At 51.1% G+C, this 26747-nt stretch overlaps 2 protein-coding genes across 6 annotated transcripts in view; both read right to left on the bottom strand.

Annotated features, from left to right (window-relative positions):
* Positions 1–311: 311 nt before the first annotated feature.
* Positions 312–12485, bottom strand: WDR6 (WD repeat domain 6). 3 transcript variants are annotated; one of them, XM_029051949.2, is made up of 6 exons: positions 12176–12485; positions 7478–9953; positions 6599–6691; positions 6270–6386; positions 5353–5471; positions 312–2175 (listed from the first exon to the last, which is right to left on the bottom strand). In XM_029051949.2, the coding sequence occupies exons 1-6, from the start codon at positions 12288–12290 to the stop codon at positions 2132–2134; spliced, it is 2964 nt and encodes a 987-aa protein (XP_028907782.1). In that variant the 5' UTR covers positions 12291–12485; the 3' UTR covers positions 312–2131. The 3 variants fall into 3 exon arrangements, with proteins under 3 accessions (XP_028907782.1, XP_007666495.1, XP_007666497.1); XM_007668305.4 differs by lacking the exon at positions 312–2175 and adding an exon at positions 4397–4976 and having other exon boundaries at positions 12176–12482; XM_007668307.4 differs by lacking the exons at positions 312–2175; positions 6599–6691 and adding an exon at positions 4397–4976 and having other exon boundaries at positions 12176–12482.
* Positions 12486–17911: 5426 nt separating this feature from the next.
* The window catches only part of P4HTM (prolyl 4-hydroxylase, transmembrane), a 41028-nt gene continuing 32192 nt past the window's right edge, over positions 17912–26747 (bottom strand). The window contains exons 6-11 of one of the 3 annotated variants that reach the window (XM_029050666.1): positions 26322–26507; positions 23188–23278; positions 20910–21033; positions 19681–19833; positions 18747–18817; positions 17912–18127 (exon numbers count right to left, since the gene is read on the bottom strand). In XM_029050666.1, coding sequence (XP_028906499.1) covers positions 17978–18127; positions 18747–18817; positions 19681–19833; positions 20910–21033; positions 23188–23278; positions 26322–26507 — 775 coding nt within the window. In that variant the 3' untranslated portion in view covers positions 17912–17977. Of the gene's footprint in view, positions 18128–18746; positions 18818–19533; positions 19834–20909; positions 21034–23187; positions 23279–26321; positions 26508–26747 lie in introns of those variants that run through there. The other 2 variants (XM_029050667.1, XM_001505618.6) reach the window with 2 other exon arrangements.

The following is a 26747-nucleotide window of genomic DNA, read 5'->3' as shown; positions in this document are numbered from 1 at the left end:
CATGGGTTCTACTCCGGACTCTGCCACTCGTCTACTGTGTGGCCTTGGGCAAGTCACTTAACTTTGTGCCTAAATTACCTCATCTGTAAAATGGGAATTAAGACTGTGAGCCCCTTGCGGGACAGGGACTGTGTCCAACCTGATTTGCTTGTATCCACCCCAGCGCTTAGTACAGTGCCTGGCATATAGTAAGTGCTTAACAAATACCACAATTATTATTATTATATACGAGAGGAGTTGCCACAGGACCACAAAGATGTTCCCCATCATCACCACCACCACCTTCAAGAAAAGCAAAAGAACTCAATAAATACCATTGATTGTTTAATTCAATTACCTTTAAGTACTCTCCACTGCCAGCAAGATCCTAACGAGAGTACTCTTGGGTCAGCTGTGAAAGAAAATTGCTGACGGAACACACTGTGCATCCCGGTGTGTAGCATAGAGGACGTGATCTTTGCAGCATATCGGATACAGGAAAAGGGCAGGGAGCAGACTCAAGACCCCTAGGCAGTTTCCATAGAACTTTACGAAAGCATTTGACACCATCGGTAATAAGTTTGGGCCCCGGCAATTATATTTAGCAAATTTGGCTGCTTTGAAAAGTTCCTTTAGATTCTGGCTTTGTCAAAGCTGGGCTGCCCTGTGTTCCCCTGTCACTCTTTGGATAAAGTAGATACGTAATGGGCTTTGGGTCTGTTCACTTCATTCTATACAGCCAGGCTGCATAGATGCAAGGAGAAACTTCAATACAGATGTGGTGATACAGTCCCACTCCTCTGGGAAACTTTTCCAACTCAACAGACTCCGAGCATCATCCAAAAGTCCTAGCCAAAAAATGAAGGTTAACAGTAAGCTTATTATTAATCTAGGGATATCTCTTATATCATTAGTTATTCATAAGAGAGGCGGCTCTTACGAATAAGGAAACAACCGAGTCATTCAAGAAATATCGTGGATAGATGGCAGGGCCCTTCGAGACCCACATATTAGGAAGGCATGCAAGTGGTTGTAAACCTTGAGCTGGGAATCAGTCTAAAGAAAACTAAGGTAAATGTATCGGCCTGCACCGGGGAGACCATATACACAATGAAAAATTTGTTTTGGCAACACAAAGCTAAATGCTGGCAAGAGTTCTGTTACCTAGGCAGCACAACAACCAACAACGCTACTCCTAGACAAGGAAGTAAAAAATTGAATCGAGCGGGCCAGCTCATCCTTTAGAAGACTGTTAGGCAGAGTGTGGCGGCAACCTGATATCAGGCTCCGGACCAAACGAAAGGTCTACGACGTTGTAGACTGTCAGTTATCCCATCAATTGTATTTACTGAGCGCTCACTGTGCGCAGAGCACTGTACAAAGCGCTTGGGAGAGTACAATGTAACAATATAAGACACATTCCCCAAGCACAACGAGCTTAGGGTCTAGACCTAAGTTATGCTTATTTCAACATAGCTGCTCTGCGTGGGACGCGTGAGGAGACTGGATGACAGTAGCTGTATGGTTAGCTGAAACTGGAACACCGAAAGCAAGGAGACCAGGAGAACCTTTTTAAGGAATCAGTAAAACAAAGCCTCAGACCACGCTGGCATCCCAAGCTGATAACTGGGAGTCAGTCGCCACAGATAGACCGACATGGCACACGCACTGTTTGAAGAAGAGCTTTGTAAGAATGGAGACACAAGGAGGCAGAAGTTAAGACAAGGCCAGGTGCAGCAAACAGCAAAAATGTCAGCAAAACCAGCAACGCTCTATGTCGGTTCACAGTGTAGCGGGTCCCACGGATACAGATATCCTTATACCCAGTTGCTTTGCCCACCTGTAACTTAATGTAATTTATTTTAATTTCAACTAGATTGTACACCCCCCACTGTGGGCAGGGACCATGTCTTTTGCTTCTGGTTTACTCTCCTGGTTGCTTAGTACAGTGCTCTGTATGCAGTAATTTCACCAATCAATGGTATTGTGTTTGAGCACAAAGGACAACCTTATATTCACATATAATGGGTGCTCTCTCTCCATTATCTCTATGGAGAGAGAGAGAGAGAGAGTTTTATTGCCAAGAATTGTTATTGAAAGTCCAGAAGTGAAAAGCCTTTTCAGAGATCAACCTACCATGATCTGTGGAAAACTATCTTCTCTTTCCCCTTTGGTTCCATTGGTTCTTGGAAGTTTCTAGAGAAAAGAGGTGAGGCTTCCTGGTAGAAGTCTGCATGGCCAAGTCAGTAGCCCGGTTCAAGATGGGTCCTGAGACTATCTGGTGAAGCAGCATGGCGTAGTGGGTAGAGCACGGGCCTGGGTTCTAATCCCGGCTCTGCCACTTGTCTGCTGTGTGACCTTGGGCTAGTCACTTCACTTCTCTGGGCCTCAGTTACCCCTCTGTAAAATGGTGACTAAGACTGTGAGGCCCATGTGGGACAGGGACTATATCCAACCTGATGACTTTATATCTACTCCAGCGCTTAGAGTGCCTGCCACATAGTAAGCTCTTGACAAATACCATCACTCATCTTGTATAATAATTATGGTATTTGTTAAGCGCTTACTATGTGCCAAGCACTGTTCTAAGCGCTGGGGTTGATATAAGGTAATCAGGTTGTCCCACGTGGGGCTCACAGTCTTAATCCCCATTTTACGGATGAGGTAACTGCCCAGAGCAGTTAAGTGATTTGCCCAAAGTCGCAGCCCAGAGAAGTTAAGTGATTTGCCCAAAGTTGCACAGCTAAGTGGCGAAGCCGGCATTAGAACCCATGACCTCTGACTCCCAAGCCTGGGCTCTTTCCACTGGGCCATGCTGCTTCTCTAATCTACTCCAGCATTTAGTACAGTGCTTGGCACATAGTAAGTGCTTAAATATCAATTATTATTATTATTATAGCTGGCCCAAGACCAAAGGAGGGGGCCAGCCATCTTTCTAGGGGAGTGGGACTCCAGACCACACATGCGCGATGTGTTTATGCACGTGTGATTTTCCCAGTTACTGGCACTTATACTTCTAGCAGCCCCAGAATAAGCACACAGACACTGCATTCATCTGCTGGCCCCCAGTGGACGGACCTGGGCAGGAGCCGGAACCTGGCTGAGCTCTAATTTGCTCTGGTTGACCCAGCTTCCACTTACATCAGACCGAATGAGAATGAACGATGGACCCTGGAGGACTGATATTGAGAAAGGACACTCATTAATAATAATAATAATGGTGGTATTTGTTTAGCACTTACTATGTGCAGAGCACTGTTCTAAGCGCTGGGGGAGTTACAGGGTAATCGGGTTGTCCCACATGAGGCTCACAGTTAATCCCCAATTTCCAGATGAGGGAACTGAGGCACAGAGAAGTGAAGTGACTTGCCCACAGTCACACAGCTAAGTGGCAGAGCCAGGATTCAAACCCATGACCTCTGACTCCCAAGCCCAGGCTCTTTCCACTGAGCCACGCTGCTTCTCTAAAATAAATGTTGGTATTTGTTAAGTGCTTACTATGTGCAGAGCACTCTTCTAAGCACTGGGGGATATTTACAGGGTCATCAGGTTGTCCCACATGAGGCTCACAGTCTTTACCCCCATTTTACAGATGAGGGCACTGAGGCTCAGAGAAGTGACTTGCCCACAGTCACACGGCTGACAAGTGGCAGATCAATGGCAGTTACTGGGCACCTACTCTGCGCTGAGGACTGCACTAAGTGCTCAGGAGAGTACACTCTGACAGAGTCGGTAGACATGCTCCCTGCCTTCATTCCAATGAAGCTGTCGACTACTTTCTCTGATGGGCTCAGTTCGTGCACTTGAAAAACCCCTCGGGCCCTGGATCTGGGCTATCTCTAACCATTTAGGCAGATCGAATGACAGCCACATTCAGCAATCCAGTAGCCTTCCAGGCTGGACTTGGGCTGCAGAGCTCCAAGGTCTACCAAGGCCTCTGTTCTTCAACGGGCACCCAACTCTCCCAAGGAATTGAGAGTTTTGTGGTGATGATGGGGAACACCTTTGTGGCCCTGTGGCAACTCCTCTCATATATTATAATAACTGTGGTATTTGTTAAGCACTTACTATGTGTCGGAGGCACTTAGAAGCTCAGCCACCTTAGATGAGCTATAGGCTGCTATTTTCAGGAGCGCAACTCTTTCCTCAACCTCCTCCTCTAAAGAAACACACTGCGAATTCTCACAAGTAGGGGCAACGTTCAGAAAACCACAGCAGTCGTTCTGAACAGCAGCCTTTTCTCCCCATTTTTAGGACTGAGACAATCATTTCACTGGGCGATTGCTCCGGCTCAGCATTCCTGGCCCGACAGAGAAAAGGGCATCAAAGCCGAAACCGTAAACCATTCCTTTTCTCCGAGAGGGTAAGGGGAAGGCCTACACCGCGCTAATGAGGCTGGGAAGGAATATGGCACTGATTACCATTTACTCCAACGCTTTATTCCAAAGCACGGGAGGACTGAGCGTTTGGCCCAACGGCCAGGGTCAGGAAAACCGCTGCGGGAGAGGTCGTTCATATCCTACAGTGGATGATCTCCAGGCCCTGGCCAGAGATGACACAGTGGTAGCTCTTATCTTCCTCGGTCCGCCAACAGTCTAGCTCGGAAGCATCTGCTACGTGACAGGTCCTGCTGCCCAGGAATTCCAAACCACCTTTACTCAGCCTCCAGAATGTCAAACGTTGGTCTATAGAGGCAGAGACCATCAGATCTGGTCTCAGAATCCTGAGTCCCGTGACCTGGGCTGCGTGAGCACTGAGCACGAGAAGTTTCTGAACCACGCGAACCCGGACTCTCTGGAGGGGCTGAGGGGGCCGGGAGCTGCCAAGTGGTGTTGGGGGCAGGGTTCCGGGTGACGTTTCCACGGCAATGACGCAGACCTGGATGGAGCCATCATCACTGCCACTGGCCATGAGGTACTGTCCTGCTTCAGGCCTGACGTGGAGGCTGTTGATCCCACCACTCTGAGCCCGGATGGTGAGACACGGCAGTCCCAGATCTGGAAAAGCAGACACTCCGTCAACGTTCCACAGAAGCCTGGAGTAAGCTTGGGGTCTGAAGGCAGTTGAATAAGCTCCAGCCAACGGAGAAGAAGCGTGGCTTAGTGGCAGGGGCACGAGCTTGGGAGTCAGAGGTTGTGGGTTCTAATCCCAGCTCCGCCACTTATCAGCTGTGTGACTCTGGGCAAGTCGCTTCACTTCTCTGTGCCTCAGTTACCTCATCTGTAAAATGGGGACTAAGACTGCGAGCCCCACGTGGGACAATCTGATTACCTTGTATCCACCTCAGCTTAGGATAGTGCTTGGCACATAGTAAGCGCTTAACAAATACCATCATTATTAATCAATACCATCAACATCATCATCATTGCTTACCACATGGCATTCGCTTTCCGACGGGTGATTCCCGGGTTTCTGTTTCCTGGTCTAAGGCGGCAGTAACATCCCAGAATGAAATGCTCCCATCGGTCACAGCACTACACAGAAGCACCCTCCTGGGAAGGGGAAACATTTTTTTCAAATTAAAGGTTGGTGAACTCCAGCAATGGCCTCCGGCCCTGTCACCCGCTCCAGACCCTAACTGGAACCGGGGAGAATCTTACCCTCTTTCTTTTTATATGCTCTTCTCCTCTGCTCTGACAGGTGACATGGCTTTCCTAAGCAGAACTGGATTTTTATAAAACAGGGTGTAAAAGCTGCTGACTTTATTTTACTGTCTGTCGACTCTCTGGCCCCCACTCGCTCACAACCCTGGAGCAGTCAAGGTCAGAGTCTCCAAAGGCCTTTCCTTAGAGGCAGGAAGGAGAGCAAAATGTTTACATACACTGCTGCTCGGACATCCCCCGCCACACCCCTCCTTGGAAGCACGTACCTATTTAAGTGGCCCTGATGGAAACATTGCTTAGGAAGAGAAAGCCAGGATGGGCCCTTGGAAACTTTAAGCTCCACTCCTTAATATCTGAACCTCACGTTATATCTGAACCTCAGAGATATAAATGCAAATTCAATTGAGAACTAACCTGCTCCTCCAGAATGTGTATCTGTCTCTCACTCAGACACGCATGCACCTTTCTCACCTTAGACAGAAATTCTGGTCCTTAAAGCCACTTCTATGAGAGACATGCTTTAAGGTTGACCATTCCATTTCACTTAGGAACTTTGCTTTGCTTTAATGAATTCCTCAGCCCAAGATCTGAGCTGAAAACCCCTGAGCTGCCTAAGGCGCCAGCTGGGATCTCGCAAGGGATGGTCCGGCAAATAAAACATCCCTTTCTGGGAAGTCTGCAACTCACCTCTCTCCATCAACTCCCTGGTGGGCGAACAACTGGACCTTCAGGACACAGCGCTGGTGGTAAAAAGACTCTGCCAGGAGCAGCAATTTTTGATCGGATTCCCACATCAGGAAGAGCCTGCCACAGCAAAAAGCAAGGGATCCTCAGGCCGGGGAGACGTTTTATGGACCACAAATCTCACTCGGCAGTTGCGGAGGGTTCAGTTCGAAAGAGGTACAGAGGGGTCCGGCAGGTGGTTTTTATCTAACTTAGGACACCTGCTTCCTCCAGCTTTCTCCCAGGTTACGAAGCGAATAGGCCTTTCAGAAGTCAACAGACATTGTTCTTACCTCACAGAACCATCGCTACAAGCAGCAGCCAGGATGAGGCAAGAACCAGGCTGCTTAAGAGCAGCATCAGCCATGACCGCGATAGACATGTACCTGAGAACAGTAATCGGGAACCAAGTCAACCCACCTGCAGCCACCACTGAGCTCCCCCAGGGAAAACAGGTCAGAAATGGCTGAGTACAGACTGGGTCTAATCTAGAAGTTGGTCGAATCTTTTGGCCTGCCCCCACCCCGGGACCAGAATGATCCTGTTAAACCCAGGGCACCAAATTCCATAGAGTCTGGCCATTTAGAAACACAGGAGATGGCAGCCGTCCACACAGACTCGTCCATTCACTTGCTTGGACTGTGTCTCCTGGGCTCATCCCAGGAGATGAGAGAAGAGGGCTTCAAGAAAGAAGGCCACTCTCAGCAGTGACCGTTTTTCTCTCATCAAAAATCAATCAATCCGCGGTATTCATTGGGCGCCCCCTGGGTACGGAGTACCCTACTTGGCGCTTGGGAGAGTATGACAGACTCGGCAGGCATGATCCCCGCCCGTGAGGAGGCCTGCGGACGGGCAGATGCATGATGGGACAAAAAGGAAAGTCCCTGAGGAGGTTCTGAGGGAAGTTGGGCCTTTCCCCCTCCCAAGAGGATCGGAAGGTCCGGGGCTTCACCTGGAAGAAACCTCGGTGGGTCAGAGACTGCATTCACTGGAACGCTTCTGGGGGACCTAGAGTAGTTTTGACCCAAGGGAGAACATGCCAGATGGACCTCTGTACTTCCGGATGACCGCGAGCACTTGGCTTGCTCTGAAACGTCCACTCCCTCCCCAAACCCGGCCACCGTCTACATTCTCTCCGCTGGCCACCAACGATTAGAAGTGGGCCTGGTTACCTGGTTTCAGGGTCCACCTTGATGAGCTTGTGCTTGTTCTTCATGTGGTCCCAGTGCTTATCAAGCTGGTGAGAGGCCACGTGGATCACCTGGCACCTTACCGTACCGTTGGCCCCGCGGTCACAGTGGATCATCAACCGATGGCACTCTATCTCTGCCCTACCACCCGCAGAGAAGAGAAGGGCAGACAGGCCAGCTGTGTGCCCCTTGCCCCGATCCATCTCCACCCTGGCTACCGCCAGGGCCCTCACGCTAGAGATGTGGACGCTAACGGTGGCGAGCGTGACGGCAGTGGAGGGAGAGGCCCGGAAAGCTAAGACGTTTACCGTTGTGTCCTCGCTCCCCGTCACCAGGATGGTGATCGGTTCGCCATCCGGCGTCCTCACCGTCCCGACGTACCGCACGGAGGTTAGCTCGCGGCCATGCAGGGACTCTTTCAAGACGGCCCTAGTGCCGCCGCGGCCTCCCTCCCGGTTCTGGTGAACCACGACGTCCCCGGCTTTGATGAAAGCAAAGACCCCGGAAGACGGGTCCCCCGTGAAACTCCACGACCGGTGGCCTCCGCCACAGGGGACGGAGTACAGCTTCTCGTGGGTCCTCATGCTCCACAAGACAAAGTCAGTGGAGTGGAAGCCCAGCACCAGCAGGCTCTCGTCGGGGGCGAAACAGAGCCGCGCAACCCAGTCCATCCCTTTGCAGGGCTTCTGCTTCCGCAACACCCGGAGCCGGTCGCCCCGGACACACAGCTGTTGGAGAAGGCCGTCCCGGCCAGTACTGTAGATGAAACCACCGTGGCAGGTCACCGACGTCACCCCTTGCTTCCCGTGGACCCCAAACAGAAGGGAAACGGGGCCTCCCTCAGCAGGAGCCGGAGACCACTCCGATGCAGCCTCCCCATTGTCCTCCTCAGAGTCTGCCTCCCTTTCTCTCTCTCCTCTTGTGCACTGATCTTCCACGGTGGATCCCGGACTGGGCCCACAGGAAAAGATAAACAGAGACCCCCTGCGGTCCCCGCAGACCACAAAGTCTCCCCGGGGCAAAAACGCAATGCAGGTGTGCCACCTCTGTTTGCACAGCGGCAGGAGATACCGACGCCTTTCTACCACAGAACTAATGTGCCCTAAAGGGCCGCAGGAGACATCCAGCCACACCAGAACGCCCCATGGGCCAGAAGCAAAGAGGGCGCGGCAAAGGCTTCCGTTGGGCGGATCCGGGCTCGGATGGGAGACCCAGCTCAGGCTGTGCACTTTTCCCTCAAACAATTTCACGTCTTTGGCCTCCTCTGGACGGTGGAGGGAAAAGATCTTGATGCAGCCCTCTAGATTCCCAATAGCGCACATCCCAGTGGCACCAGCAAGCTGGGCAGCTTCCAGCAAACTGTACGACTGGTAATTCGAGTCCTCCAGGATGAATTTCCACCGTCGGACTCCCAGCTCATAAAGGTAAACGGCCCCGACGTCAGTCATGGCGAGAAGCCGCTTTGTGTCGACCAACGACACAGCTTTGGGGGTCCCCTTCAGAGTAAACGAAGCGAAGTTTAGGGGCAAAAGACCATCCCCCCGAGATCCGTGCCCCGGGAGGCGCCAGATTCTAATACCAGCATCGGCCCCCCCGGTGATCACCCACTTCTGGGCCTCATGCACAGCCAATGCCCTGATGCTTCTCCCTCTGTGCCCTTTAAAACTTTGAATCCTCTCTCCGTCGTAGCTCCAGACGATACAAGCCGAATCTTCCCCGATACTGATGATGTACTCGCTGAGTAACCTGACCGACCACACCCTGGACTGGTGACCGTAACAGACAAGGATGCACCGCACCGCGCCGCGAAGCTCTCGCAGATCTCCGACGCTCCAAACCCGGATGCTCCTGTCGTCGGAGGCGGAAGCCAAGATGCCTTTCTTCTCCAAGTAGCAGATACTGAAGATGACGCCACTGTGCCCACCGATCCGCCTTCGCGGTTGAATCCTCGCTTCCTTGCCGGCGGGATCCGCCACGCACCAGACCACCAGCTGGTTGAAGACCGTACCCGCTATCACCACTAACTCCTGCCAGTTGTTGCCAACCAAGAGAGCGGAATAGAGGATACACTTCTCCTCACAATGAACCTCTTGAAGTCTCTCTTGCGTGACACAGTCGTAGAGGAGCACGGAGTTGTGGGCCAGGACCAGGGCGAGGCAAGCTGACCTCTCCACAGTGTCCTCTAGCCAACGGACATCCCATATCCAGTCAGGCAGCTCACAAAGCCGGGAGAGCGGAGTCAGGCTGGTCCCGTCTTGCTCATCACTTAACTTCACAACTCGGAGCCCTTTGCCCCCGAAGACGGCTAATGTCGTTCCCGAAGCCCGCCGGGTTCCAGGTGCGCCACGCTCTTTGAGTCCGTGGACACGGTAATGGCGAAGAACGTTCTGCTCACACTGCACTGTTCTGAGCGCCTCTTCGGACTTTAAGCTATACACCATCAGGTTGGGGCCTTCACCTAGACGGCCAAAAAGAAAAAGAAAGCCAATCGCATACAGATGCGCCCTCTGAAAATCCTCCAGCAGACAGGAAGAACCAGGTTCGTAACACCACATCTTGCCGGAACGATGTTCGGCACTCCTACTCGGACCCACCCTGGTCAAACCCTCCACCTAAAGGTCCATGGGGGAGTCACTCGGCAAAAATCAAGGCGTATTAATAATAATAATGATGACAGTATTTAAGCGCTATGTGCCAAGCACTTTTCTAAGCGCTGGGGTAAACACAAGGTAATCAGATTGTCCTACGTGGGTCTCACAGTCTCAAGTCCCATTTTCCAGATGAGGTAACTGAGGCATAGAGAAGTGAAGAGACTTGCCTGAGGTCAGACAGCAGACAAGTGGCAAAACCGGGATTAGAACCCAAAACCTCTGACTCCCAAGCCCATGCTCTTGCCACTAGGCCATGCTGCTCCTATTATTATTATATATGAGAAACGTGGCCTAGCGGAAACAGCACAGGCCCGGGGGGAGTCAGAGGACAGGGGTTCTAATCCTGATTCTGCCAACTGGTTGATGGGTGACCTCGGGCAAGTCACTTTACTTCTCTAAGTCTCAGTTTCCTCAACTGTAAAATGGGAATTAAATACCTCTTCTCCTTCCTGTTTAGACTGTGAGCCCCACGTGGGACATGGCCTGTGTCCAACCTGAATAACTTGTATCTACCCCATCACTTAGTACAGTGCTGGGCACATAGTAAGTGCTTAAATGCAATAATAATGATGGACCCCTTTAAAAACTGTTTGCCTCTGTATAACTTGTACAACTCCATGCCTTGGCTTCAACATGCTTAGATGCCCATAATTACTGCTCGATACCTTATTCATATCTGGGCACTTGGCCAATCCGTCAATCAGCGGTATTTACTGAGTGCTTACAGTATGCGGAGCACCGTACTAGGCAAGTGGGAACATACAGTACAATAGACGCCAGACATGACCCCTGCCCACAAGGAGTTTATATGGCGGGGGGACAGAGAGGGAAAATGGCAGAGAATGATATGTACATAAGTGCTAGGGGCTGAAGTGGATATCAATGTGCTTAAGGGATACGCGGCATTGATTCCTGCCAGTCGTTGCTGACCAAGCGAGAGGAATGCTTCTCCTCCCAGTGAACTTCTTGAAGGATCTTTTGCATGACACAGTCATAGAAGAGCATAGAGGAGTGCTGAGTTGACACATAGGGAAGGAAATAAAGGCCTTAATCTGGGAAGGCCTCTTGGAGATGTGATTTTTAAGAGGGCGTTGGGAAGCAGCATGGCCTAGTGGATAGAGCACAGGCCTGGGAGTCAGAAGGACCTGGGTTCTAACCCCCACTCTGCCACTTGTCTGCTGTTTGACCTTGGGCAAGTCCCTTCACTTCTCTGTGGCTCAGTTACCTCATCTCTAACATGGGGATGAAGACTGTGAGCGCCATGCGGGACATGATACAGCCTGATTAACTCATATCTACCCCTGTGCTTAGTATGGTGCCTGGCACCTAGTAAGCACTTAAATACCATAAAAAAAATGGTGGAGAGAATACTGGACCGTCAGATAGTTAGGGGGAGTTCCGGGCTTTAGGTGGGACGTGGGTGAGAGGTCAGCGGTGAGACAGACGATATCAGGGCAGTGCGTAGGTTGGCATTAGAGGACTGAGCTGTGCGGGGTGGGTTGTAGTGGGAGATCAGTGAGGTAAGGTAGGAAGTGGCGAGCTGATGGAGTGCTTTAAGGCCAACGGTAAGGAGTTTGTTCGATGAGGAGATGGATGGTCACCCGCTGGAGATCTTGACGAGCAGGGAAACGTGGACTGAACGGTTCTGCTGAAAAATGTTCCGGGCGGCAGAGTGCAGCAGGGACTGGAGTGGGGCGACACGGGAGGCAGGACGGAGGCTATTTTCCTAGCAGTCCATTGGCTGTATTTATTGAGCGCCTACTTTCCTTCATTCAATAGTATTTATTGAGCGCTTACTATGTGCAGAGCACCGTACTAAGCGCTTGGAATGTACAAATCGGTAACAGATAGAGACGGTCCCTGCCCACTGACGGGCTTACAGTCTAATCGGGGGAGATGTCGAGACAAGGCCCAGATAGCCCAGGGCCACTTCTCTAGCTCCACACCAAGTCCTTCAACTCGGTTGGGATCTTTCCGCTCCCCCAATTCCTGCTGCCCTGAACGGACACCGCTAGGAATAACGACCTACCTGCCAGGAGATAACCTCCCACACACTCCAGGGCTGTGACCGGGGCGAGCAGCAGCACCGACTCCATCCCCAGTAGGGCAGGAGGCGGACCGCTCACGTCCCCCGACCCCTCCATGCTGGCAGCATCCACGTGGACTTGGGGAGCGTGCAGGGGACGAAAGCCTTAGTGTGGGGCGTCCCGCACCGGGGTCAGGGCGGGGGATGTGAGGAGGGAGGAAGCAGGCTCGGTGAGGAGCATCGTGGCGGAGGGAGAGGGGGAGGCGGGGCTTCCGCGGAGGGGACTCGACCCAGAGGGCGAAGACCCGAGCGTGGAAGGACGGTGTCCGGCCAAGTCAAATTCTCGCGAGAACACCATCCCTTCCCGCGCAAGCTCGACGACCGGCCGCATAGCCCGGAGGCACGATTGGCCCGCTGGCTCAGCCAATGAGCAGGTGCTTTACTCACCGCCCGGGACCTCCGTCTGCTCTAACGCTGAAGTTCATTGGTCCCTTCCTCCCCAGGCTCCATTCGTTTATGCTCGGCGGCGGCTTCCTCAGCTTTCCTTTGGCAAAGTGTCCCGTCGGCGGGTTTGGGTGGTGGATCTGACCTCCAGATGTTACCCTTAAGGGGTGCCGGTAAGGCCGACCTCCTCTCCACCCGCCGCACATTCGGCTTACCCTCACGGAGGAAACTACCGAGGGGAAAGCGTTTCGCTTGTCACATAAAATGGTGGAAGAAAGTGCAGAACGGCTTGGGCGTTAGTCGCCGGAGGAGCCACCATCTTAGAAATGCAAAGCAAAAAGCCGTCCGCCCCAATTCTTTGCCTTCCCTAAACTTGATGTCCTCACCCGAGCAGCCTTGCTCTTTCTGCATAACTCTGGAATCTTGCTTTCTCATTAACTTCTGATCTCACCCCGAGACTCCAAATTGAGAGAGGGGGCCATTTTAGGGATTTGCACTCCTTTGTCCATTTCCCTACAATCCGCTCCCTTTCCCGCTCTTACCTAAACCCTTGCAGGGGCTGTTTTCTACACATTTTAGTCCTTATGTATACAGCGCTTGGCGCAAAGTGAGCGCTTAACAAATACCACCATTATATGCACGTCCCTTTAGCTATTTCATCCTGATATTCGTACAAACTACCTACGTCCTTTTTATGGCTTAGTATTTGTAAATATCTCCCCCATTAGAGGAGGAAGCGTGGTTTGCTTCTGTCACATACCCTCCAAGCGCTTAATGAAGTGCTTTGCGCTGCTCAATGACGGCGCTGACTTTCAACCCCCACATTCAGCCTGTCGCCAGATTGCATAGATTTTTCCCTACCGACTTGACCGAAATCCACCCCTTCCTCTATCCAAACTCCCACCACACCGGTCCGGGTGTTTGTCATACACCAACTCGACTAGACCTCCTGTCTCTCCCCTCTCCAGTCCACACTCTCCTTTGCCGCCTGGATCCCTTTTCTAAAACACTCTTCTGCACTCCTCACTCCCCACTCCTCAGAAACTTCCAATACACCCGCATTAAACACAAACTCATCATTGGCCTAAAGGCACTCCATAATAATAATGATAATTGTGGCGTATTCAAATGCTTACTAAGGGCTAAACACTAGGGTTGATACGAATCACAGGCTGAGAAGCAGCGTGGTCTGGTGGATAGAGCATGACCTTGGAGTCGGAAGGACCTGAGTTCTAATTCTGACTCTGCCACTTCTCTGCTGTGTGACCTTGGACAAGTCACTTCAGGTCTCTGGGCCTCAGTTACCTCATCTGTAAAATGGGGAATGATAACAATCGTGGTTTTTGTTAAGTGCTCACTATGTGCCAGGCACTGTATTAAGCACTGGGGTGGATACAAGCAAATCAGCTTGGAAATGGTCCCTGTCCCACGTGGGGTTCACAGTCTCAGTCCCTATTTTATAGGTAACTGAGGTGCAGAGAAGTGAAGTGACTTGCCCAAGGTCACACGGCAGACAAGAGGCAGAGGCTGGATTAGAACCCATAACCTTCTGACTCCCAGGCCCGTGCTCTATCCACTACATCATGCTGCCTCTAAGACTGCTTCTGATTAAGACTGAGCCCCATATGGGACACAGACCTTGTCCAAACTGATCAGCTTGTATCTACCCCAGTGCTTAATACAGTGCCTGGCACATAATAAACAATTAGCTCTTCCCCCCCACCCCCCAGCCCCATAACACTTATGTATATATATCTGTAATTTCATTTATTTGTATTGATCTCTGCTCCCCCCCCACCCCCCAGCTCATTATGGGCAGGGATTGTCACTCATTATTGTTTTATTGTTCTTTCCCAAGCACTTAGTACAGTGTAAGCGCTTAATATGACAATGAATGTATGAACCATAAAAAAAGCATCAGTCACCATTCCCATCCCACATGGAGCTCAGAGTCTAAGGGGGGAGGGAGAACAAGTACTGAACCCCTATTTTACAGCTGAAGAAATAGGTACAGAGAGGTTAAGTGACTTACCCAAGGTCACACGGAGGCAGGCAAGTGGTGGAGCTGGGATTAGAACCCAAGGTCTCCTGACTCCCAGTTCTTTGTCCTTTCCACTAGGCGACACTGCTTCTTCACTATGTACAGTTTATCTTTCTTGTCAATGAATTAAACTGGACCCTTCCCTAAAATTCACTCATATGACATGACTGTTGCTCCCACTAGCCTGATCAACTGGATGGGAAATCATTTAAGGAAATAAGAAGTAGCCCGGGATTGGGAGTCAGAGGTCATGGGTTCGAATCCCAGGCTCTGCCAATTGTCAGCTGTGTGACTTTGGGCAAGTTACTTAACTTCTCTGTGCCTCAGTTACCTCATCTGTAAAATGGGGATTAAGACTGTGAGCCTCACGTGGGACAACCTGATTACCCTGTATCTACCCCAGTGCTTAGAACAGTGCTCTGCACATAGTAAGCACTTAACAAATATCAACATTATTAAGAGAAATGTATTCCAGAAGAATTAAAAAATATTTGTAAAATTTCAAAAATGTTTACGGCCCTGGATCTTTTCAATAGCATGCTGATTTACATTTCTCAAAGCCAAATTCGACCATACCACTTTCTCATACTGCTGCTTCTAGAGATCCATGTGAGCCAATCAACAATCTTCAGTTTTTCGCTTAAGCTGGCCCCGGCAACACTTCTTCTAGGAGGGGTTGGCTGCTAACCTATTCTGAATCCTTTGCAGCAGTACGATCTGTTGGTGGACGGGAGATGAAGAGGGAGAGTGCAGGGGCTAGGATTAAGTGTGGCACATCAAACTCACACTAGAATTTGGAACAGCAGCCATTTTATCATCATAAAGCCCCCAAAGATGATGATGATAATAATGGCGGTATTTAAGGGCTTCCTATGTGTCAGGCGCTGTACTAAGCGCAGGGGTAGATAAAAGCTAATCAGGTTGGACACAGTCCATGTCCCACATAGGGCTTCACAGTCTTAATCCCCATTTTACAGAGAACTGAGAAACAGAGAAATGAAGTGACTTGCCCAAGGCCACAAAGCAGAGCCAGGACTAGAACCCAGGACTGTCTAACTCCCAGGCCCATCCTCTAGCCACTAGGCCAAGCTCTTTCTCTTAATTTAACCCCTTAGTCAATAAGATAGTAGGTTCCCCCATGACCCCTAGACTGTAAGCTCGTTGTGGGTAGGGAATGGGTCCCAGTTGTACTTTCCAAGCGCTTAGTACAGTGCTCTGCACACAGTTAAGTGCTAAATACATTTGAATAAATGTTATCCTGTACTCTCCCAAGCTCTTAGTTCAGTGCTCAGCACACAGTAAGCACTCAATAAATACGACTGACTGACCGCCTGGCCTAGAGCTGGTAAAAAGCTGGAGGCGGGGTCAGGAAGAAATGGAAAACTGCTCACAAAAACAAGAACCTGGTTAGTTTAAAAGCGTTTAATTTTTTTTTTTAGAACAGCCTTGTGTTTGCATCCAATAAATAAAATAAATATTAAATAAGGGAATGAATAACTTAGGAGGAGTCACAGGAGAAGAGTACACAATTAAACCTAATGTCAGAGTTTGCCAGTTACTTGCACATGCAGCAAGGGATGCAAGTCATTTGAACTAATCTAAGGTTAGCCACAGGTGTTTCTGTTGACTATTTACATCTAGATCCTGCTGATGGGATAATACGCCTCAGGCTTTTCTAGGAGAGAAGCAAACACAATGCTCAAGAAATCTGTGGAGCCCCAGTAGCTTAAGAAAAATAATGTAAAATCAAAGAGAATCTCTATGTCTCTGCTGGTGGCAAGGAAAGAGGGTGACGAGGGGGTCAGCCATTGTATCCTGCAACTCCTCCAGAACCCGCCAAATCTAAAACAAGCCACAGGGAGCCCGACAAGGGGGTCGAGGCTGGCTTCTGAGGGTATTACCGAAATACAGTCCCTCTAGACCGTAAGGTCGGTACGGCCAGGGAATGTGTCCGCTAATTCCGTTGCGTTGTACTCTCCCAAGCGCTTGGTACAGTGCTCTGCACCTGGCGTTCAATAAATGCCACCAACCGATCGACTGCTTGGCCTCCTCCTAGGAGCCAGAGTCAGGGAAAGGGTAGCTTCCCTGGGCCCCTGAGGAAAAAGGCCTGTTAGGTGTCTACGTGGTTACTAGATGGCAGCATTTACCCAAGCCAAGCTCTGCGGAAGATGATGGCGTCTCCAGTTGGGAACAACGGAAGAGCAGCCCCCGCGTGGAGAAACCGGTCAGAGGGCTACTGACTTGGCCAGCGGCTCTCATCTCTGCCCATCGTGTTTCTGCTGAGGCACGGAGGGCAACGAGCGAGTGGGTGGGCAGGGGGGAGGCCCGCTGTCAAGTGCGTACGCGGTCTTCCCCTGCGTTAATCAGTGACGGGCAGAACCAGGCCTAGGACCCAGGTCTCCGCCATCCCCGGGCAATGGACCAATGGCAGGACATCCACAGGAGAGAAAAAACCATTTAAAGCACCTTCTCAGCTGTCTAAGGTGAAGTTTCCCCAAGGGTGTGGGAGCAGCCCACTTGTACACTCTTTGCCAGCACTTAGCACAATGCTCTGCACACAGTAGACGCTTAATAAATACTACTACTACTGTAGAGACCAGCACACCTTTCCTTTCCTGCGTTTCTTTTCGCCAAGGGTTGAGCCACTAATCAGGCAGTTTGCCTGTTCTGTTTCCAACGGGTGTTGCCCCAAAGGATCGGAAACTCCTTCCAGAACTGATAGGTTCGTGAGAGTAGCGAAAGATACTTTTTTTAAAAAAAGTAGCCCTGAAGTGAGCCCCGCTTCTGCCTGCCTCCTCTCACCGGAGTTATGAGTGTCTAAGTACGATCAGCATATACGGGGATGGCGGTTTACCTATGGCAGGAGTCCAAGTCCCACTTCGGGGTTCCCAAGATTATCGGCTTATTTGGGGAAGGGAGAAAAGAAGGGAAACCGGGAGCGAGTCAGATGGTCACGTGGTGCTTACCTAATCACACGGCTTTAGGGTTTAAACTTGACCTAGTAGTCTTAAAATGAGAAAGCAAAGACTATCAGCTCTAACCCGAGGCAACATTTCCGAGCTCTTTCCCTTCCAGGGCTGCTTCAGAGGGGTTTTCAAGCAGCTGTGGGTTCACGGACTTTCCGGGCTAACTTTCCGGGCTCCTGCTGCCAAACCAGCTCGGAACTCCCATCTCCGAGAGATCAAGTGCTTAGTGCAGTACTCTGCACACAGTAAGCACTCAATAAATATGAATGAATGAATGAAGAACAGGGATTCATTCAATTCATTCAATCGTATTTATTTCTTCCCCAACAGTGGTGGTTGCTCCGCAAGGTCTCCTTAGAGCTGAAGCTGACTCTTCTCTCGTGGCTCCATCAGGCTTACTATTGCTGCCGCCTCCTCCCCTCTCTCTTCCCCTCTAAATCCTCGGTGGAGAAAACCTCTCCACTGGCAGGTTCCAGAATAGAGGCCGGCACCCGTGCCCAGGGCCTAGGTTAAGAAACAAAGAGAGGTCTCTTTGGCTTAGTTCTTCTCAAGGGCTGGGGGGAAGGGGAGACGTTTGTGGGGGGGAGGAGGGGGCACAAAGATAATCAATCACCCCTCCCGATGGAGCCCTGATTAAGCGTAGGAACATTTGCATATATCAATGTATGAGGAATGGCTGTTCACGACACCCAGTATTTGCATATGCTTGGTATTCACAGGTACCAGGCAGGTGGAAACAAGTAAGACATTGCAGTGGCTCCCCTCCTCCAGAGACGAGCAGGTATCACTCCACTGCCCCTGAAAGGAACTAGGCAATGTGTGAAGCTCAGAAGCTGCACTCTTCAGCGTGAGCCTCTAGGAAACAGCCCGACATTTCCAAGCTGCTCACACAGAGTGCAAGTTTTGAAAGGAATTCATTTTTCCAATCCATACGGTTCTACTTCTATTGCACTTAAAATTTTCCCTTTCCTTCCCCTCCCCAGTGACCTCCGCCCTAGCCTGAAAACCCATTCCAAAATAATCCGTCGTCCCCTGAGAAGAAATCATTACTATTAGGGACCGCAGGCACAACTGCAGCCTTGACCTTCTCCTCCAACTTGGTTCCAGGCAGCATCCAACTTACCGATTCTGGGCCTGGAAGCTGCAGCACACGGGTTTGATGGCCATGGAGATCCCTGAGGCGTGAAGCCTCGGCTGAAACAAGATGACAGAATAGCAAGAATGGGGAGAAATTCCTGGAGAGCTTCACACAGGTGACCACAGAGTGACCCCCAAATATGGGGCTCAACCAATGTCCCCGCAAACTCCTCTAGACCCTGCAGCAAAAAGCCAGCTCGTGTTTTAGCGTCACTGGTCTTATTCCTGCAACTGGCTAGGTGACTTCAATTCTCATGAGGGACAGATGGCGTGAAGCGGACTGAGCCGGTCTCTCCCCCACCACTGTCTTTCGGCCCCCTTGAACTACCTACCCTCTCCCGCCACAGTGCATTCTTCAAGGCTCACACCCTTCACCAAGTGAGGTGCTCTCTTTCCTGCAGGAAACAAGCTGTACTCTGGGAGAACCCACTGGCTGTTACAAAGGATGTTTCTTGGACCACTGGGGGATTGACGGGAAATCCAGATCTCTAAAGGGATAACTAGAAGCCCAGGTGATAGTAAGCCAGGTCACTCCGGGCCTTTGTTTCCTGGGGTGGAGGCTTGGGGCTGCCGCATTTTTTTTTGTTTTTGTTGTTTAACGCCCCCCCAAAGTGTGATGTCAAATATTTTGCCTTTAGATTCAGAGACCACTCTTCACTCAGACTCTCCCATCACCTCAAACTTCCATTCTCAACGTGCTGCTGGGCACCCTGAGAGATTCTAAGGCTCCTTGTGGGGAGCCTCCCCCACAGCGGGGAAGAGGGAAAGCTATAGGCCCAAGGCAAACAAAACTAAACCGGTGATTGCAACGAGGTTCTCTCGGGGGTACTGGAGAGGCTGATCCCTGTGCTACAAGCCTCAGAGCTCCAAGTGCATATTCCTGTAGGACTTGTCCATGTTCCAATCTGCGTGGGCCTCACTCTCTTTGGAGAAACGAGCCATCTCCCGCTGGAACTGGATCTGGCGCGTTTTACTAGGATCCACGTTGATCCAGTTGTTGGCGATCCATTTGGTCCCTTGGGTGACCAGGCAACCTCCGTGCAGTGAATACTCATCCAGGTCTCCCACCCAACCTGCAGAGACAGAGCAGCAGATAATTCAGCGAGAAGGGGACCGACGGCCCCGCGATCTCCTCGAGGCCCCGCGCCAAGAAGCCAGCTCGTTTTCCTCACCCGGATCTCACTTCCGGCCCTGGATAAGTAGTTCACCTCAGCGCACCCCACTTCCGTGAGGCAGACCAGAGAGACGGCCGGGCCTCGGGGTTCCGCCCTATTCAGTCTCCCTTGTACAGCTGGATCCCCGCAGAGCCGCCCGTGCGCAAGAAAGCACAGGTTTTCCTCTCTCCTTAGCTTTCTGGCAGAGCCTTCTGCCACTTGGCCTCGCTACTGTCTGTTGGAGTTCCCAACGCCCACAAACAGAAGCTGCTGGCATCTGGCAGTTAAGGGCCGACGAGCCTTCCAAACCCATTCTGAACGCCGACGTGCCGTTGGGAAAACGTGCAGTCAGCCTGGCCCTGGGCCACCCGGGTGCATCCGTTTCGGTTAGCACCCCAGCCGGCTCACCCCAACCACTTGGCTAACTGTCCACGGGCAAAACCGAAAGGGAGCAGGCCGTTTACACGGCCCTACACCAGGCCTTAGACTCTCGAACGGTATTAACCAGAATGCATTTGGGTCGCTTCCCTTGGGACCATAAGGCAGCCGGGAAAAGACACAAATACCATACCTGGATGCCCGAGGCAAATCGGGCCAGGAGGGGGGGTTCCTTCCTAGTTCAGTAAATTGCACCACTGGGCCACGGCCCTACCCTCACCTCCCTTCGGCGAAGCTCTACGTGCCTCTCTCTAGCTTTCCTCCACCACTGCGGATTTTTGTGGGGAGATGTTTACTTGCCTGGCTCCACTCCAGGATCAATTTGCCCACGTGACTGCCGAGGAAGGAACTAAGGACTCGATAAGGGCATTTGGAAACGGGACGCGTCCGTGAAACGGAAAGTGGGAATCGCTCTGAAAGGAGCAGGCCACTTTCAAAAGAAGGCTCTTTTCAGAAAGCAAACACGAGTGGTCATCGAGCAAAGGAGGCCAACTCTCTAGCCCAGACAGCCTCTTTTGTCTCTGGCCTGCTAAGGCCAAACTGCAACAGAACTGTACCTTGCCCGTCAGACAGGTAATTGTACCAGAAGACAGCCGTGCCCTGCTTGGGCTTCACTCGCAGATTCCCCTTGTCGCAGTGTTTCCGGGTGTCTCGGAGATCGATGTCGTTCTGGATCAGGGACTGCAAGCGGCACACGGAGGAGTATGTTTTTGTGTTGCCAATCCAGGGGGGAAAAGAACGCTAAACCAGAAAGGCTGGGGGCAAGCCAACTCCTGCCTGTATCTCTGATTTTCGTGGAAGTAGCCTGGGATTCTCAAGAGGCCAGATTAGGATTTGTCCTCGGCAAAGCCTGGGTTGGGACCCAGCACAACCCCTCCCCCCACAGATTCCAGAGAAATAGTGTCATCTGGAGGTTCACATCATTACTAACAAAATGGGGCTGTCCTCCCCGGGATTCTTCAGCCCAAGTGGGTCCTATCACATTAGGGTAGCAGGGCTGGGTCAAGGGATGGTGTGGCCATGGCCTCAAGCCAAGAGGTTGTAGGTGTGCTTTACATGCTGTCGCGGAAGGGGCGGGAAGGAGGGAAGACGGTAGGAACGGAGCGCTTTTAAAACCTCTCCGATGATTTATTAGGCTTTAATGGATAGCATTTCTAAGTGCTTCAGCCCAGTGAGGTAAGGGCTATCTAGAGGAGATTGGGTCAGGGGAGCTACATTCTGCTGCCCAGAGTATCTTTCTAAAACATCATTAAGCCCACTGCTCTCCACTTTTCCAAAACCTCCGGTTGCTCCTCACTTCCCTCTGCATCTCACAGCACTTTCAGACCATCGACTGGCTTCAGGGCTCTCTCCCAGCTCTCTCCTTCTTCCAGATCTGCTCTTTTCACCCACTGCTCCCAGCTCGCGCTCTTCATTCCTCCTAAACTAACATTCTCACTGTGCTTTGCTCTTTCCTCCCCCTAGGTCTGACCCACTGCTCCTGTGTGGAACTCCCTCCCTCTTCAAATCTGCCAGACCACCACTCTCCCCATCTTCAAAACCTTCCTGAAACCCCATCTCCAGGTAGCATTCCCTGTTTACATTCCACCACCCCAAGTCATGTGATCCCAACTGCCAAATACAGCAATCCTGACGATTTATGAAGATAATCTACATACTCAACTTCTTCATTCACCTTTCTGCATTTCCTTAGTCTTGCAATTGTCGGTTGTATCTTTATTTTTCCTCCTGCTTCTAATAACTGTAAAAAATCTGTGTCGGCCTGTCTTCCGTGGTAGATTGTAAGCCACTTGAGGCAGAGGCCTCTGGTCTGTAAGATTCTTTTTTTTTTTTTAATGGTATTGGTTAAGTGCTTACTATGTGCCAGGCACTGTACTAACCACTGGGGTAGATACAAGTTAATCGGGTTGGACACAGTCCATGGATTCAGTCCCCATCCCACATAGGGCTTGCAGTCTTAATCCTCATTTTGTAGATGAGGTGATTGAAGCACAGAGAAGCTAAGTGACTTGCCCAAGGTCACACAGCAGACAAGTGGCAGAGTCGGGATCAGAACCCAGGTCCTCTGATTCCCAGGCCCGTGCTCTATCCACTAGACCACACTGCTTCTCCCTGTGGGCAGGGAACATGTCTACCTACTCTATTGTACTGTATTCTCCCAAGACTTTAACAGTGGTCTGCAGACAGGAAGCGCTCACTAAATCCCACTGATTGATGTCTTTTACTGCCCCCTTTTTATGGCATTTGCTATGCGCTTACTATGTGCCAGGCACTATAAGTGTTGGGGTAGATACAAGCTAATCAGGTTCCAGATGGGGCTCACAGTCTTAATCCCCAATTTCCAGAGAAGTGAAGTGACTTGCCCAAGGACACACAGCAGACAAGTGGCAAAGCCGGAATTAGAACCCAGGTCCTTCTGACTCCCAGGCCTGTGCTCTATCCACTAGGCCACGCTGCTTCTCTTGCACTAGAACTGTGCTCTGTGCAAGGAAGGTGCTCAGTCAATTGTGACCATTGATGTTCAGGAGTACAGTGCTGTCATGGGTTCGGGACTCTCTAGACAAGGCACTGCTGATTCCAGTTAAGGAATCAAAGGTGCACGATCGAGCCATCTACACTGGGATTAAACAATGCCCATTTTACTTAAATATTCCACTCTTGTTCAGTTCCATTTATGCTTTTTCTTCTAGATTTACAATTTAGAAGCCTCCCTGGCCCCCCTTAGGAAGCTTCAATCCCTGTCCTACAGGACTTCTGACTGCTCTGTGTCAATATGGCCAGGCCTTCAGAACCACCCACATGTAAGGTGAAGAGATTGGGATGCAGAGCTCTTACCATCTCATCATAGGTCCTATTGTCAGCCACAGGGAAGGTCGTCTCTCCTCCCCCAGTGACGTTGTTCAGGTAAAACAGCACCGTCACGTAGCTGGAAGGCAGACGGCAGCAGTTTAGGGCAGTGAAGGCAGAAAGAGGCGGGCCCAGGGATCGCGGCAAAGATAAATCCGGAGGTTAATCCAGACAAATGGGTCGGGGCCTCCCCTTCCTCTTCCCATCCGCCACCACCGTGGGAGCCCAAATCCCATCAGGGCCAGAAGACTGGAGAGGCAGGTCGGGTAAGCGTACTGCATCAGTGTGAGGAGCCTGAGGGCTGCCCGCTTCACCGTCTGTCTCTCCCTTCAGTCTGGAAGCTCCTTGGGACAGGGATCGGGTCTGCCAACTCTGTTGGACTGTACTCGCCCAAGTGCTCAGTATAGTGCTCTGCACACAGCAAGTACTCAATTAAAAAAAAAACCCACCCTGATCGATCGATTGGGAAGTGGAGGGCAGGGGTGGACATAACCCTCCGCTGTTGCCAGTTTCCCTACTGGCATCACGAAGCTTCCTAGGCACAGAAATCCTAGGGGCGCTTAAGCTGATGCCCTCCGCCCCACCCCCGATCCCGGTAATCGGACGGAGGGCCGGTTGGGGCGGAGAGCACCAGGTGGACAGGCTCGGGTCCTGGACTGTCTCTCCGAGCAGCTCTGCCCTGAAGCTACAGTGGTGGGCTTCAAACAGAGGAGCAGACAGCTGGATAGACAGCCTCCCGCCCCAACCTCTCCTCCCACCCACCCTGACAAGAGCTGCAGTCACGGGCTGAGGCGGACCGTTTAGAACACTGCTAACCTTGAACGTCCTACAATGGGAGGAGCTCCTGTTTCGGCTCTCGGGGTCTTCCCCTGATCTTCGCCTGTCTGGGCAATTTCTGAATCTGGTGTTCAGGGCCATTGAGACAACTGTCCCGGGCCCACCACCCTCAAGGGGTGGGGTCACATCCCAACCACATTTCCATCAGATCCCGGTTCTTCCAGCCACCGCGGGTCCGGCTGGATCGAAAATAACCACGCCAGTGGCCGGGAAGGGGAGCCTGTCACTCGGAGGCAGGATCATATGTAGGCTTGGGGAGATGGGAGGAGGAGACAAACCTTGACCCCGGGGGAGGGTGGCTCCCGGACTTCCGGAGAGCCTGGAGCCCATCAAGGCCTTCATCTGGTCTCATGGTCGTTTTCCATCGTTTGTTCTTATGAAATTGATTTTGCTTTTAATGATGATGATGACAGTTTTTGTTAAGCGCTTACGATGTGCCAACCACTCGTACTAAGCATTGGGGTAGATACAAGACGATCAGGTCGGACACAGTCCCCGTTCCACATGAGACTCACAGTCCAAGTAGAAGGGAATGGGATTTAATCCCCGTTTTTACAGATGAGGAAACTGAGGCCCAAAGAAGTCAAGTGACTTGCCCGAGGTCACACAGCAGGCAAGTAGCAGGCAAGCATTAATTCATTCAATAGTATTTATTGAGCGCCTATGTGCAGAGCACTGTACTAAGTGCTTGGAATGTACAAATCGGCAACAGATAGAGACAGTCCCTGCCCTTTGACGGGCTTACAGCAAGCAGACTCCCAGGTCTGGGCTCTTTCCTCTGGACCACACTGCTTCTTTTGTCTCCCATCTCCATCGATCTTATGTGCTTTACGGGCAAGGACCGCGTCTTTTGCATAACTTCACTGACATCTCCCCAGTGTTCTGCACACCCAGCTTAAATATTACCTTCCTCCATGCTAATAATGATAATAATAATTGTGGTATTTGTTAAGCGCTTACTACTATGTGCTAGGCACTGTACTGAGCATGGGGGGTGGATACAAGCAAATCGGGTTGGACGCAGTCCCTGTCCCCCACGGGGCTCACGGTCTCGATCTCCATTTTACAGATGAGGGAACTGAGGCACAGAGAAGTGAATTGACTTGCTCAGGCTCACACAGCAGACAGGTGGCTGAGGGGGGAATTATTAATAATAATAATAATGTTGGTATTTAAGCGCTTACTATGTGCAGAGCACTGTTCTAAGCGCTGAGGTAGATACAGGGTAATCAGGTTGTCCCATGTGAGGCTCACAGTCTTAATCCCCATTTTACAGATGAGGTAACTAAGGCACAGAGAAGTTAAGTGACTTGCCCAAGGTCACACAGCTGGCAAGTGGCAGAGCCGGGATTAGAACCCACGACCTCTGACTCCCAAGCCCGTGCTCTTTCCACTGAGCCACACTGCTTCTCTAGAACCCATGAGCTGAGTCCCAGGCCTGTGCTCTATCCACTACACCATGCTGCTTCTCTGATTTTTAACATGTTTAACAGGTAAATAAGTGTCGATGATAAGAGTGATAGCATTACCACTTTTTCTATAATTGCACCAACATCACCTCTCAAATCCACCTGCCCACCCTTCTCTTTGCTGGAGTCAAAGTATGGGGGACTAGGAGCTCTCGGAGGCGCTGGACTCAAGAAATTCAACCACCAATAAGACTGCAATTGCAGTAACTCCCCCTTTCCCCACCCCATTTATCCATTCCTCGCTCAACAACGTAAGCAAGAAGTCGTAGGAACGTTTCTTTCTGAAGCTGGTCTATTTCTGCTGCATTCGTTTTTGGGTTGTTGGGGTTTTTTTAATGGTATTTGTTAAGCGCTTACTATGTGCCACGCACCATACTAAGCACTGGGGAAGGTACAGGATAATCAGGCTGGACAGAGTCCATGACCCAGACCTCCTCATCCCCATTTTACAGATGTGGTAACTGAGGCCTAGAGAAGTTAAGTGACTTGCCCAAGGTCATGCAGCAGACAAGTGACGGGGGCAGGATTAGAACCTTCTGACTCCCCGCCCTGTGCTCTATCCACTTCGGCTTCTCGTTAGTCAGAGAAGTAAGCCAGGGAGCTCCCCTCCCCACCCCATCTGCCCAGCCTGAGAGGGCCCAACAGTTAGGAAGCAGCCGGGGATTAATTCTGGCCTCCAGAGCCACGAGTCACATTGCCACAGACAAGGATCCAGAACTGTACTCTTTGAGAACGAGTCAAAGACCTGAACTCCAAGCAAGATGTGGTATCCTGTCCTGCGAGATCAGGGCGCCCTCTATTCCCAAGCTTACTTACCGACAAGAGGTCTCAAAGGGTGCCGTTTCATTGGTGATAAATTTGGTGTGGCTGCAGGCAGTCTCAGGGAACACCGGTCCACTGTCCATGTGGGCATGATAGTGGCCTCCCTGGTCATACCTCACCACCTGCAGAGGCTCGCTATGCTCCACGATCTCTTGGGGCAGGCGGGTGAGGCGGAGCACTCTAGAAAGGGAAGCAGAGCATTGGGGATGTAAGGGGATTGAGACCGGGAGCCGCACGTGGGACAGGGACTGTGTCTAACCCGGATTTGCTTGTATCCACCCCAGTGCTCAGTACAGTGCCTGGCACATAATAAGCGCTTAACAAAGACCATAATAATAATATTAACAATAATAATAATAAGGGGCACCTTGGAAAGCCCAGCATCACAGGTTAACAACCTTCTTGCCTGGCATCCTAGTC

Source organism: Ornithorhynchus anatinus, chromosome X1 (genome assembly GCF_004115215.2).
Source record: "Ornithorhynchus anatinus isolate Pmale09 chromosome X1, mOrnAna1.pri.v4, whole genome shotgun sequence".
Lineage (NCBI taxonomy): Eukaryota > Metazoa > Chordata > Mammalia > Monotremata > Ornithorhynchidae > Ornithorhynchus > Ornithorhynchus anatinus.
This window is presented reverse-complemented; position numbering and strand designations above follow the sequence as displayed.

Bases quoted from the DNA above. Each gene is read 5' to 3' on its own strand.
- WDR6 (XM_007668305.4), bottom strand. From the start codon at position 12,290: ATGGAGGGGTCGGGGGACGTGAGCGGTCCGCCTCCTGCCCTACTGGGG. The intron at 9,954-12,175 runs GTAGGTCGTTAT...TTGGCCGTCTAG, and splicing joins GGGAGGTTATCTCCTGGCAG to GTGAAGGCCCCAACCTGATG. The intron at 6,387-6,598 runs GTAAGAACAATG...TTGCTGTGGCAG, and splicing joins TGTAGCGATGGTTCTGTGAG to GCTCTTCCTGATGTGGGAAT.